Raw genomic sequence first — 14,836 nt, forward strand, 5'->3', positions numbered from 1 at the left:
GAGGAAAACGTTTCCTGACTCGCTCCTCCAAAACACCCCAAAGTGGCTCAATAATATTTAGATCTGGTGACTGTGCAGGCCATGGGAGATGTTCAACTTCACTTTCATGTTCATCAAACCAATCTTTCACCAGTCTTGCTATGTGTATTGGTGCATTGTCATCCTGATACACGGCACCGCCTTCAGGATACAATGTTTGAACCATTGGATGCACATGGTCCTCAAGAATGGTTCGGTAGTCCTTGGCAGTGACGCGCCCATCTAGCACAAGTATTGGGCCAAGAGAATGCCATGATATGGCAGCCCAAACCATCACTGATCCACCCCCATGCTTCACTCTGGGCATGCAACAGTCTGGGTGGTACGCTTCTTTGGGGCTTCTCCACACTGTAACTCTCCCGGATGTGGAGAAAACAGTAAAGGTGGGCTCATCAGAGAACAATACATGTTTCACATTGTCCACAGCCCAAGATTTGCCATTGAAACCAACGTTTGGCATTGGCATGAGTGACCAAAGGTTTGGCTATAGCAGCCCGGCCGTGTATATTGACCATGTGGAGCTCCTGATGGACAGTTCTGGTGGAAACAGGAGAGTTGAGGTGCACATTTAATTCTGCCGTGATTTGGGCAGCCGTGGTTTTATGTTTTTTGGATACAATCCGGGTTAGCACCCGAACATCCCTTTCAGACAGCTTCCTCTTGCGTCCACAGTTAATCCTGTTGGATGTGGTTGGTCCTTCTTGGTGGTATGCTGACATTACCCTGGATACCGTGGCTCTTGATACATCACAAAGACTTGCTGTCTTGGTCACAGATGCGCCAGCAAGACGTGCACCAACAATTTATTCTCTTTTGAACTCTGGTATGTCACCCATAATGTTGTGTGCATTTCAATATTTTGAGCAAAACTGTGCTCTTACCCTGCTAATTGAACCTTCACACTCTGCTCTTACTGGTGCAATGTGCAATCAATGAAGACTGGCTACCAGGCTGGTCCAATTTAGCCATGAAACCTCCCACACTAAAATGCCAGGTGTTTCAGTTTTATTGTCCAACCCCTGTATATATATGTATGTACTATTTAATTTTCATCTAAATAGCTCATCTTAGGGTAATAGCTTCAGTATACTGTTTTATGTAGTGGTTGTATAAACTGTTCCTTTATTTCTCACATACACCTCTAATATTTATTGCCTCCAGAATCGCTTGTAAACAGTTTTATTCTCAGTGGGATGTAGTCTTCAAATGAGAACATCTTCGATGCTAAAATTGCCTTTATTAGACGCTGCGGCCCTGTTACCCCCAGCATCTATTTAGCCTACATAAAATGCATAATATGAGAAGTAAACTAGGTTTTCTCTTGAATAGTAACTCCTGAAGGATACATGCATGAGAAACAGGCCTTGGGCAGAGGAATATGTAATAAGTGTTTTTGGTTTTATTATAGCAGGAGAGTAAAGGTCATTAGAGAAGTGTTTGCGTCTTCAAAAAGTGCTTAAGAATGAGGTCAGAAGATTTACAGATATCAGGGGTCTATGTTGCAGTCTGGTGCCCCACATACTTATACACCTTAAACCTTTTTTTCTCATTTTGTACCATTGCAGCCACATATGTTTATGTTTTTTCTTGGGTTTTTATGTGTTAGACCAACACAAAGTTGTGCATATTTGAGAAGTGAAATGAAAAAGACATATGGTTTAAAAATGAGAAGATAAAAAGTGGGGTGTGCATTTGTATTAACCTCCTTTTAATCTAATCCCTCACAATTAAATTCAGTGCATCCAACCAAATTTGTTAGAGAACATTACTGAACAAACAGCATCATGAAGGCCAAGGAGCACAGAAGACTGGTCAAGGAGAAAGCTGTGGAGGAGTTTAAAGTAGGATCAGGTTAGAAGCCATTGTTGAAGGAAAGCCATACAAAGTCATTTTGCAGTTTGCCACAAAACATTAAAGGAACAAAGCAAGCATGTGGATGAATGTGCTCTGCTCAGATCACACCAAAGTGGAATGTTCTGGTCAACACGCAAAATGGAATGTGTGGCAGGAAATTAACACTCCACCCCCATGGTGAAACATGGTGGTGGCAGTATCAGGCTGTGGGGATGCTTTTCTCCAGCAGGGACTGGGAAGCTGGTCAGAGTTGATATAAAGATGGATGGAGCTAGCTACAGGATGATCCTGGAAGAAAGTCTGTTAGCGACTGCAGAAGATTTGAGACTGGGGCAGCAGTTCCTCCTTCCTGGAGGAGAATGACCCAAACATACAGCCAGAGCTACAATGGAAAGGTTTAGACCAAACGATGTGTGTGTGTTACAATGGTCCTTTCATGCGATGTGATGGACTAGCGACCTGTTCATGGTGTAACCCGTCTCTCGTCCAATGACAGCTGGAGATAGACACCAGCTCCCCTGTGACCCTGAAAAACTGGTACAATTGATAGATGGATGGCTCTTCTAAGAAAAGATCCAAATCCAAGTGAAACATCTATGGTTTCATCACAGATGCTCTCCATCCAGTCTGAGTAAGCTTGAGTTATTTTGTAAAGTAGAACGGTCAAATCTCTTAAAATGTGCAAAGCTGGTAGGGGCATACCCAAAAGACTTGCAGCTGTAACTGAAAGATTGTTCCTACAAATGATTGGCTCAGCGGGCTTGAATGCAAATGAATGCCACACCTATTTCAAGTTTTTATTTGTAAGACTTGACAGCTTTACAGCTTCATGATGTTTTTTCACATAGAATGTGAGATATACAGAGGTTTGAGGTTGTAATGTGTCAAAAAGTGAAAGAGATCCAGATATATGAAATATTTAGCTTGTCCTTAAGTATGTTTACTCTTTCTTTAAAGTCTGTGTAATCCTGCATAACTACTTTATTCTGACTTATTTAGTTTTATTGTCTTAAATCAAATAAAGTTATATTCAGCAAATGTTTTACATTTCGCTACTCTGTCAAGATAAATTGTAATCTATTATCAAATAAAAACATTACTTTTTAATTTGGTTGTAGAATCGGACCATCTCTGTCAAATACTCTGCAGAGAGAAGAGCATGAGTCCAGCTTTAATGTTTCACTGGCTGACCTCCAGGCTTTCATACACATGTCTGCTTGTGAAGTGACAGCACTCTTGTCATATTGTATCTGACAGCCTCTCGCTGGTTCCTCGGGGGTAACATATTGTAGATGGGCTGCTTTGCCTTTGGATATAGGCCGACATTCAGAAAAATGACTGATGCTCAAACAAGGCGTGTGGCCCTGCCAAACATCCTCGTCGAACACAGAGGTTACACTTACTAAGCAAATGTACGCTTCATTCCTGTTTCATTTACAGGTCTTATAATTTGTCAGGACTCAAAGAAAAGTGCACACCTCATCTGTTTGTCAGATGTTACATTGTGATCATCAGTCTTGGTGAGAAGGCGCGTGGAGTGATGCAGAAAATGCCTAGAAATATGTTAGATTGATAGAGATATTCACAAAAGAGAGAAACGGCTCAGGATTCCCATTTCACTTTCTCATACTTACTATCAAAGGTGTTGTGTTATTGTCCTCATACACAGCAGGAAGTTCTATGATTATATTTCAGTCAATACTTCCTCTGGCAGTTATTCATATGGAATAGAGAATACACTATTCAACTTGTTCTGCTATTCTTTATTAAAAATGTGCTTTTGTCAGTTCGGCTTCAGCAGGCATATGTTAGCCCCCCCCATTTGAAGTTCTGTCATTGCAGGGCTTTGAACTGCCACTTGTGTTTTACCCGGCATGTCGCTTGTCTCCGGAGTTTTGTCTGGTGTGAAATTGTCTGAGCTATAGGCCACATTTCAACTCTGTTGTTTATTAATAAACACTGGACACATTCAAGCTAGCTTAACAGCTCTTTCTCTCTCTCTCTCTCTCTCTAAGCATTGCAATTCCTGTGAGCTATTCAGGCATTTTGTTTGTGTGCATTTTAATAAGTTGTGCAGTGCTGTTGTCCTGCTACGCACCCATCTATAAAGTCTTGTATTCTTTCCAGCTGAAGTGATTCTACAATCAAAAGTAGAGGGCTCATTGCATTGGTGATGGTGGAGATTATTGAAAATGACAGTTTAAAAATGAAGTTTGTAAAGCTTAAAAGTTTTAAGCTTAAAAAAGCTTAACAAGTTGATAAAGAAGGCTGGCTCTGTTCTGGGGACTCCTCTGGAACCTCTGCAGATCATTGTGGAAAGACAGATTCTTCATAAAATGAAGAACATTCTGGAGAACCCTGAGCATCCTCTTCATCAGACTGTCCTACAACAACAGAGTGTCTTCAGTCAGAGGCTTCTTCAGATCTGCTGTAAGACGGAGCGCTACAGGAGATCCTTCCTGCCCACAGCCATCAGCATCTACAACGGTTTCTTTGAAGAAACCTACATAATATGAGCTTTAACAACATTTAATTTCCCTTTGGTATTAATAAAGTATTTTTGAATTGAATTTTGAATTTTTTTAAAGTGAGTGGTCTTTTGTAATACAAGATAGCAGGGTAAATTGCTTCTTAGATTAAAAACATCCCCGTTTTTACCTTTAAAGCAAGCTTCACTCACCCGGTGAGTGCACTGTATTGATTTGTCACAAAAAGTATCAAAAAGCTTCTAGACAGCCCTTTATGAAGACTAATGCATCTCTGTCACTCACTTTTTAACAATGGTTCAGAATTTGGCAGAGCTTACTTCTGCAGTGGTCTCTGTTGCTCAGAAAAAGCACATTATTTATTTTACTTTTGTAGTTTTTCAAAAAAGATATTGATACAATATTCTCTCAGTTTCTAATGGTAAATACAGCAATGAATATGGCCTTTTGTGCTTTACTTAATAAAAGGTCTGTTAAAAGTCAATTAACTGTTCTAAATGCTTGAAAAGGTAACCAGATGGCCAAAAATCATTTTTTGATTCTCCATGGCAACATCTAAAAACGTTTTATGAAATTAAGCATTTTTTTGTGCTTTGGGGTCACAACAAAATGTTGTCAAATCATTGTTAACAGGCAAATGGTGGGAAATATAGTGGGCTCCCAACTATCATCCTTCTGTCAAGGGGACAAAACAGTATGTTTGGTGCAAAACCTAAATCCTGATGCTGTGGTGAATATCTGAGTTAAAACCTGAAGCTGTAGTAGAAGTAGTGGAGATTACAGCACTCATTGATCAGTATAGCAGCTGTTTCACACAGAGACTGAATGTTGCTCGGAAAAGAAACATCTCTGTCCCCCGGCATCTTTTGGCTCCCTTGGCTTGTTTTAGGTGCTGCTACCCTCCCAAGTACTATTCGATCTCCTAACATCTAAAAGAAGATTATTCTCTGGATATGAAAAAAAAAATCTAAACTGCCACTAAATGACTTGGTTGCTAAATACTTTATTGGAGTTGAAGTACTTAATTAATACTGTTTACGACATAACTGATAGTTTAGTTTATTTGACACTTAAAGGCCAATGAGGTTTAATTTAATGTGATGAGAACCATGAGTACATGTATTATTGAATTCAAGGAAGGTATAAGAACCATGTAAGCCGATGTGTTTAACGTGGAAGAAAGTCAAAACATATGAATACCACAATGCTGACAGTGGAAAAAGTACTTTAAATGTTTTTTTTTTAATAAATGCTGACTTTTCCTCTTACGTTTTATTGCTTATAGGAATATAGAATATAGTAGGAATACACTTGGTACCTTTAGAGTGGTTTACTTTTTACATTATTTGAATTCAAAGTATCACTTTTTTTTATCTTTTTTTTTTTACCCCACTGACTTCAACCCACATTCACCCCACTACTAAAATTGCCTTTGTTTTCCCAGTGCATGTTAGTTTCATTAAAAAAATATAAATACATTATGTTTTACTCCTGTAGTGTCTGATAACACATTAGATCTTGAGGCTTTAGGTTGGGCTTGGAGGACATTTCTAAACCAAAGCCATGTGCTGAGAGTGACCAAAAAGGGCAAGATATAAACGCCTGAGTGTCCTTATACTTGGAACTCTATGCTTAGGGGTAACAAAGCCAAACATGGGAAACTTTGTGTGCTATCTGAAATGTGTATAAAAACGGTCTGTGTTCATAGTTCTTTGGGGAATTCTTCTACATTCAGCTTAAGATTCCTCCAGATTGGTGCACATATCTGTAATTTTTGATATGGACCTTGTTGAAACAAAATCCTCCTTTGTTCCTCTAACTCTGTACCAACAGAGGTTCTTCCCTGGAGCATTCTCACATAGGCAGTTTGAAGGTGACCAAATCCCCAATATACAACACTTTCCAATCCAATTATCCAATGGGGCCCTACTGATTTCCTAACAGTTATAAAAAATCAATTTAGAGGCCCTTGAAATGGCTTGATTTGCATAATTTCTTGCTGTATCAAATCTGCATTAATTTTAGTAAAGTAGGCTTTATGTTCAACAATTGCACACTGCAACAAATCATGATCCATGTCTACTAGAAGAGCGGCTTATGCATGGTTTAACAAAGAAGTCTGATATAACACCCCAATTATTTAGCAGCATGTGTTTTATATTCCATTCTGTGATCCCAGAAGTCCACAAATAAGTCAATAATTTGAGCTTCTGAACAGCTACTGCATATATTTTTAACAGAATGTGTGTTTCATATAATGAGCCGCCCCCCCCCCCCCCGAAGATGCATTGCAACTAATCGGGTTTTGCTCCTATGGGGACATCCTTTGGGGATGCTCCAGTGCAAGCTCAAACTGTTAAAGAAAATCATCCACGCCTTATCTTCAGTAAGCTTTAGCCTAAAAACAAGGGCAGCTCTAGTGGTAGGTAATCACTGGGCCCGCTGTAAGGCTCCACTTGATGAAACCAGCAACATCCTATTCAGAGGGGCACTTGTCAGGAGAGGACCCTGGGGAGAAAGTTTTAGTTACTGCAATGATGGCACAGAACCTGCGCCCTTCACAGCAGGGTGGGCTGATAGTGACAGTTTTGTGGCTTGAGGTAGCAACAAAAATGCACTTGTCTCTTTCTTTTGAGTACAGAGCAAAAAGGCTGTCTGTGTCTTTGGGTTGTAATACCCCTAATGCACCAATGTCTGCTTTCAAAGATCCATGTTGTGCTTCCATTCAAACAGTAAAACCTTTCCATTCATGTGCCCTGTGTTCACATGTGAAAAACAAACGGGGGCCCCCCAACCTCGGAGACGGGGGTCCAAGTGTTTAAATTTCACTGCAACTTTAGCAATTAGCAGAGCTCTCATTCTCGCTGCTATCTGTGAATCTCCCTCATCCATCGTGCCGGCGGGAGATAAATGCATCTTCGATGTCCTTGGATCCTCTGACTTGTAAACACCATAGGCAATGAGTGCTGTTTGCCAGCAAGCACGGCGCACAAACAGCATGCTTCATCTCCCGCCCAGTTGGTCCCGTGGGGCAAAACTCACCTTGTTACCCTTTTAATTAGTGGCAGCAGTTAATAGTCCCGGTTGCCTCTGCTGCCTCAGCACTCCTGCCCTGACTTCGAGAATCCCTCCAATCAATAGCCAACACTTGGACTGAGACAGGGAAACAAAGAAGATGTAGGGACGGACATTGTGGGGGTAGTTCGTATCATTATTTACAGGCAAATCAAACAACATTGTTTTGAAGCAACCTTTGGGACCACTGTTAGAACAGCCATCCCTAGTTTTGTTTTCATGTGCCTTTAAATGCATAATAAGGCCTGCAGGTTTTTATGGGTGCACTGCCCTCAGTTTCTCTTTTTCCCCCTCTTCTTCGAAAATGAATGTAATCAAAAAGCAAAGGGTTTGCTGATTCTATTGTCCCCTTATAAGCTTTTATCCCTTCCAACCACTCGCCTCCAATGCTTATTTCTTTTCTTGTTTTGATTTAAAGATGCAGTGGAAGTACTTAGCATTTAGATGACATGCTGCGGGAGAGGTGTGATGGATCAGCACCTCTTCAGAGGACTGAATTTCTTTAAAGGCGCCGGGTCTGGTCCGCCAGGCGGGACGGACAGAGCAACAGATCACAGAACGACAGGCAGGGGCAGGCAGCGGAATACCAAGTCGGACAGAGGCTGGCACAGCCGTGGGAGAGAGCGATGGCAGCGGTTGCTGGGAATGCCAATGCTCTGCCCAGACAGTGGTCTTGCTGAGGCTCCTCTGATTGGATAAACACACCATTACCTTTCTGATTATAATTAGCCGAGTCATTATCTACACAAAAGTGGCTCATTGGCTAGTTCGGAGAAGGCATGAGAGCAGTTTTCAGCCTGTGGTCAGGGGAAAACAACATGCTGTCTCCTCCATGAGAGGACTATAGGAGCCGAGATATTGCATTAACAAAGAAACAAAGTGGAACACTGTTTATAGTCCCTTCTAATGTGGTAAAGAAATTGTAGCTTTTAATCAAAGAAAAGAAAGATTTCCCTTTCTTGAATAGAAACGATGAGGTGTTTATTATGTGTTCTTATGTCCAAATTGAGGAGAATGGCACCTTTTTTAAACCGGCGGCAAATAAAAAAGTCAAGGTAAATTTTTCTTCTAAGATTCAGCTTGAAGACTAGTTCTTTTAAATTATCTTACTCCTACTCTTAATCTTACCTACTTAAAGAAAGTTTAATGAAATGTTTGTGGAGGCTCTATTCTTGATTTTGACGCTCTACTTTTTTTTTTTCAGCCTTTACCCAAGGAGCCATCGTAGGACGAAGAGGAAAACAGCAAGTATGAACTTAGGATAATAAATCCTAACTTATCCAGATTTGCATGCTGATTACTTGACCCCCTTTCAAGACATTGCCCAGTGTGGGATTCTGATGGTATGATTACTTTGAGCAAAAAACTCCACATTTACGTTGCAGTAAAAACAATTTTTTTTTTGAACAAAGGTAATTTCATTTTTGATGCACAGATACATATGGAGGCAGCAAATAAGACTCATCCATTAAATTCAAAAAGTTACAAATGTCCAGATGTTCGTTGAACGGATCAACCTTTGCTCTCCATTCATCATGCATTTTCCATAAAACTCGACCTCTCTTCACCCCGGGTTATTTTTCAAACCTCCATTTTACAAACAGTCTCATATTTAGTCAGTCACAGCCCCAACACTGTGAGGCCATACTGAACAGCCATTGACCTGAGACACTCAGGGGATTCGTAAAATGCAACAAGTCTCTTTCTCTTAATGCCAGGTCAGAGATACATTTTAAGAAATCATAATTTTTAATAACAGAAAGTCATTTTTATGTCTGCATAGTTAAAGCTGTATATTTCAGCATAAATAACTGCCTCATAACAACCCCACAGCTGCAGGTTTGGCAATTTTGTGGCAACAGAAATGAAAGATCTTCATCTGTTTTAGTCATAAAGTTTTGCTGCAAAGCCTGTTTGGAGAAAAACCCAGGTTTTAAAACCTTGGCCAGAACCTGAGTTGGGTCTTTCAAATGTAGAGGGTAGAAACAGTTCATCTTGCATGATTAAAAATTGTTAGGGTTGCATGGCTTACACCCCTATATGTCAAGATAGTCCTATTAAAAGTTGGTCGGGCTTAAGCAGATGATTCATGCTCGCATGGCAGGTAAAAACATGGAGAAATGTGCAAAAGAATAAAACAAATCCCTCTCCAGGGAATGCCAACTGAGTATCTGTGAGGCTTTTATATTCTGCAAAACCACAAGTGTTTGGAAGCTACACGCTTTATGTCTCCTAGCCAATATCCTAAGATTGATTTTTCCCTCTTCCACTGAGAAAACAAAATGAATCACGTACAATTACCAAGGACACGGAGAAAAGGGGAATTGGTGGAGTCATAAATATTTATTTGCCCGGCCCTGAGAGTTTGTGCAATTCTATCTGGATTTGCCAAGTTATATTTAAGTGTCTGCATGAATTATATGGGCAGTCCTCGGGTGTCACATTTGTCCACTGTCGCCCTGAATCATTTATGCATTAACATTTATAGATTTATCCATATAACATATTGATGGTGCGATCCCATTATCTTTCAGCGAGGTTCTTCTGATCAAGTGATTGGTTAAATTAAGTTAAATCAACTAGGATCTCACTGAGGGTGAAATATGTTCACAGTCAGAATTCATCATGAAACTGCCTTTTGGGTCTTTCTTGCTATCAAACACATAAAAGTGATGTCAGATCTGTTTATGTGGGCAATGATTTTTGAAATGAGAAGCAAATAAAAAATAAAAAGTTAAAGTGTAAAATTAAATCAAATTAATAAAGGCAGTATATTCCTCGCTTTGTTGTAGTAATAACTAGTTTATGTTTTAATACTACTAATAAATGTGTATATGTAGATGAGATGTCTAATACAGTATGCCAGGGTCAAAGTTCAAACTAATCTTCTCTCTGTTACAAGTTCAAGGTTCCAATGGCATGCTAAATGAAACTAAACTCAATCTCAAAAGTCTACACACCCATGTCAAATTTCCAATTAATGTGATATTAAAAAATATAGGACCACAGTGAGAAGAACTGCTGATAAAAACAAAACTAAAACGGGTTATGGGGACTGCCAAGAGGTTGACATCAACACCAAAGAAGCTGTATGAACTTTGTGTTGTTTTCTACATCCGACAGCAATCTCCTGTGTTCTTTGTGTGTTTGGACAAAGAAATAATGTTGTGTTTCCAAAGGAAATATCCAGGCCAAGCTCAAATACTTAAAAATTACTTAGAGTAGTCATCCTGCAACCAGCAAGTTGTGGGTTCAATTCCAGATTCCTCCTGTCATATGTCCATGTGCCCCTGGGTAAGGCACTTGACCCCAAGTTGCATACCATTGTCCTTGTCAGTGTATGAATGTGTGCACATTTGTGAGTGCTACTGGGTCAGTGTGGCTCCAGTGTAAGCGCTTTGAGTGGTCGATATGACTGGAAAAGTGCTATATAAATTCAGTCCATTTACCATTATGGAAAAAAAACTGTTGTGGTCTGATGAAAGCAACGTGCCTTTTTAGTGCCACTATTCCGAAAAGGCTTGTCTGCCACCAAAAACTGGTTGCTCTACAGGGTTGAACAGAGTTTTCTGTCAAGATGGATTAAATGGTAAATGGACTGAACTTATATAGAGCTTTTCCAGTCATGCAGACCACTCAAAGCGCTTTACACTAGAGCCACACTCACACATTCTTACACTGATATGCAGATTGGTAGGCAACTTGAGGTTAAGTGCCTTGCCCAGGGGCACATCAACATATGGCAAGAGAAAGCTGGAATCAAACCCACAACCTTCTGATTGCAAGACAACTACTGTTCCTACTGAACCACAGTCACCTGGCTCAGTAGGAAGTAAATGATTAACAGTTCCAAAACCTTTAGCTGAAGATGAAGCAGGATCTAATTTTTCAGCATTACATTGAATCCCAGCATACCTCAAAATCAAACAATAGAATTGCTTTAAATGAGAAAAAGCCAAATGTGAAGGAGTTGAGTTGAGAGCTAAATCTTACAGGCAATTTGCAGGGTCCACTAAAGAAGGCTTTGGACAAGAGATGTCCTCCCAATCTGATTCATTCAATGAACGTTTTTTGGAAAAACTTGTCGCTGCCCAACAATGCTGCCCAACTTTGTGTTGGTCTATCAGATAAAATCCAATGACGTTTGTTGTTGTAACGTGACAGAATATGAGACCTGGGCGGCGCTGGTGGTGTGGGGGCGAAAGCACGCGACCATATACGGAGGCTACAGTCCTCAAATGGCAGCTGTCCCGGGTTCGAGTCCCGGACCCGGCGACATTTACCGAACGTCTCCCCCTCTCTCTACCCCTCTTTGCTGTCTACCTACTGTCAAAAAATGGAAAAATAAAGGCCACTAGTGCCGACAAAATATTTAAAAAAAAAGAATATGAGACCTGATGCTGAGTCTAAATGAGGGCTACTGTATGTGTAGCTTGCTACTGGAAATCCCCTCACTTAGAACGTGTTTCTAATGCTATAGTCTTGATAAGATGATAGAACTAGATCATGAGTACTGCTGCTGGATAGTAACAATAGTGTTAGCTTGTACCATAGCATGATCTGTGCCTAAAACTTAAAAAAAAATCCCTTAGTCATTTTGTGTATTGTCCTTGTTCTCTCTTCCCTTCAGGGTCACCAACATCTTTTCTCTAAAAAGAAACGGTGGCCAGTCACTACATCTATACCCATTTCACCAACAGGCCTCACAAAATCTTCACGGGGACTGACCGCCCAGGACAAACGAGCTTCTCCAGTCACTACAGCAACACGTGGGAACTCTGAGAAGCATCAGCTGAGCCGCTCGATACACCATCAGCAATGAGTTTTCACCGCAGACAAATTCACAAGGTCATCGTTGAAAAAAACCCACGAGGAACAGTTATCAGTGGAGCACTGAAGTACCTGGCCTTTTTTTGTTGTTCGTGTCATCCACCACCTGATTTCTAAAGGAAGGATCCTTGAAAATCTTTTAATTTGTAACTTTGTGACTGGGTTCAAACTTGTGAGAGGTTCTTTTAAAAGTCAGCTGCTTTATCTTCATTGCAATCTCCTTCATGAAGCTGTAATAACCCAGCCTCTTTTCTTTAATGACACTTTGCTGCTAAAGAGTTGTGAATTTACTGAGGCTTAGCCAGATGATCTCGCCCATCAGATTATAACCTTTAACATCTTTCTCTCATTTGACTCGGTGAAACTTTATGAGGCTAAGAAGGACACCACAGGACCATCACTGGGAAGAAGTGTGACAGTCAAAGAGGAAAAAACAGGAATAAGTTGCTTCCTCAATGAAAGACGCTACTTTGTGGATGTTTTGGATGACTTAGCTTCTATCTTCTGTTTTTTTTTTTTTCCTTATGTGGTGCAAACATAGACTAGAAGAGTAGTTTTTGTCAATGAACCTCACACACAAATTGTCCACGCCACTGGGAGCATTTAGTAGATGTGGGCCCCCAGCTCATTTTGTGTGTTTTGGGAGATGGTGCATGTTTGCATCTGCCTGTGTGAGATTCGTTTGTCTGTGTGTGTGTGCGTGCGTGCGTGCGTGCGTGCGTGCGTGCGTGCGTGCGTGCGTGCATGCGTGCGTGTGTGTGTGTGTATGAGTACATCAGGAAATACACTGTGAAATAAGTCCTACCCGATGCATTATTCATACTCTTGTATATTTTTGGGACAAGCCCAGACCACAGCTCACCATCTGGCGAAGAGAATTTTACAGATGTTGGATCTCGTTAAAATCCTCAGTTTAACCCGTATTTACGGATATTTATACTGAAACAACAAATGATTGAAGCTGGTCAAAGATCACAATACGTCTCATAAGTTAAATCCTGTAATCAATCTCTGTTCATGTGATTAAATGTATTTCTGAATCCTGTCGAAATTGAATATATTTTGATATCAGATGTTCTGGGCCAGCTCTTTGCAGGATGTGGTATTTGCAGATTTGGATGGTAGCGTGACTTATTTTAAAAATGTATATAGATCCATATATATCCAACAAATATATTTTATGTTCTCATTAAAGGGCAACTGTTTTTTATTAGGGTGGACACAAAAACATTAGCACATTTAACCTGAACATTGTACTTTTTGTTAAAATGTTCTCCTGCATTGTAAAGAATATTTTATTTTACGTTTGTAGTTCTGGCAGGAAGACAAGAACTGTCCGCTTTTTTGTTTTTGTTAATGTCCATTGCTTTTGTTTAATTTCTTTCTACTGTAAAACAAAAAAATAACCTGTACATCTCCATTCACCATGTGAATTTGAGGATATAAATAGACTGTCGGTTTTTAAAGGATCTTTGTGAATTTGTGTGAACTGTTTTACACCACTTAAAGCCTGTGGGGTGCAACAGTTTTGTAGACAGTAAAATCACTTGTTCAAATAGCTGTTTAGGCTTCAGAACTTGGTTTAAGGTATAATGTGAACAAAGGCTTGCAAGAAATTCAAAATAACAAGTGTGTTTGTGAGAGAGTGGCTTCCAGTGCGTTTGTTATTTCCAGGTCAGCTATGGTCTGTATAGTGAGAAAATATTAATTTCCAACTTATCACATGGTTTTGATTTCATGCTGCCTTTTTAATCATTCCTTTGGTTTTGCACTCAGTGTAAATAAATTGTTGCTTTGATATGACTCACTGTCACTTTGGGTGCTGCTGCAGATTGACTGTAGTTTGAGGAAGAAATTAAAAATGTTTCATTCTGATGGTAAATAAAACTAGGCAGGGCCGTGGTGGTGGTCTTTATATAAAAAATTGTCTTTATGGTTAAACCCATAAGCTCATCTAATATGCTTTTTTACATAGGCCAACATTTATTGCAAGATAAGAAGTAGTGTGACGGAGGCTTAGATTTTAAAACATGGAAAAAGATACAGTAGATCTAATTGTTTTTATCTAAAATGTGGTTATGACTTACCAACACAGGTGGGTGTAAAGACAGTTTTGGATATTTGGAAGTCAAAGACTGAAATCCTAATTTACTTTTAAAGTATTTTGATGAAATTGAAAGCCATTGGCAGTAAAAACACCTAAGCTGTTTTAAAATGTAGAGAGACCCAAACAGATGTACACAGTGGTGAAAGACCGTCGGTTGACCTATTCTGTTGAATATGAAATAATAAGCTTAAAAAAAGACTACTTGTAGTTTTTTTATTTATTTATAAACCTTTCCCTCAAGAAGATCCGCAAAGTCAGTTGTGCAGAATATTGTATGATATCTACCATTCTGCTCTCTGTAAAATAATGTTGATGACTAGATAATTAGCGAGGTTAGTTGCCCTAACTTAAGTGGTTTGTGTTGATGCACAGAGTAAAGCTGCCATCAAAATGTTTCTAATTTTGCTACTTCTGTTGCTGTTTATAAAAACAGTTTTCACATAAA

General features: G+C 39.7%; 1 protein-coding gene across 1 annotated transcript in view; it reads left to right on the plus strand.

Moving 5' to 3' along the window:
- The window catches only part of tafa5l (TAFA chemokine like family member 5, like), an 83,878-nt gene extending 69,796 nt beyond the window's left edge, over positions 1 to 14,082 (plus strand). The window contains exons 4-5 of the mRNA XM_047380247.1: positions 8,659 to 8,702; positions 12,085 to 14,082. Of these exons, the coding sequence (XP_047236203.1) occupies positions 8,659 to 8,682 (24 nt within the window). The 3' untranslated portion in view covers positions 8,683 to 8,702; positions 12,085 to 14,082. The remainder of the gene's footprint in view (positions 1 to 8,658; positions 8,703 to 12,084) is intronic.
- Positions 14,083 to 14,836: the final 754 nt, after the last annotated feature.

The sequence above is a fragment of the Girardinichthys multiradiatus genome, chromosome 1 (assembly GCF_021462225.1).
Source record: "Girardinichthys multiradiatus isolate DD_20200921_A chromosome 1, DD_fGirMul_XY1, whole genome shotgun sequence".
Classification (NCBI taxonomy): domain Eukaryota; kingdom Metazoa; phylum Chordata; class Actinopteri; order Cyprinodontiformes; family Goodeidae; genus Girardinichthys; species Girardinichthys multiradiatus.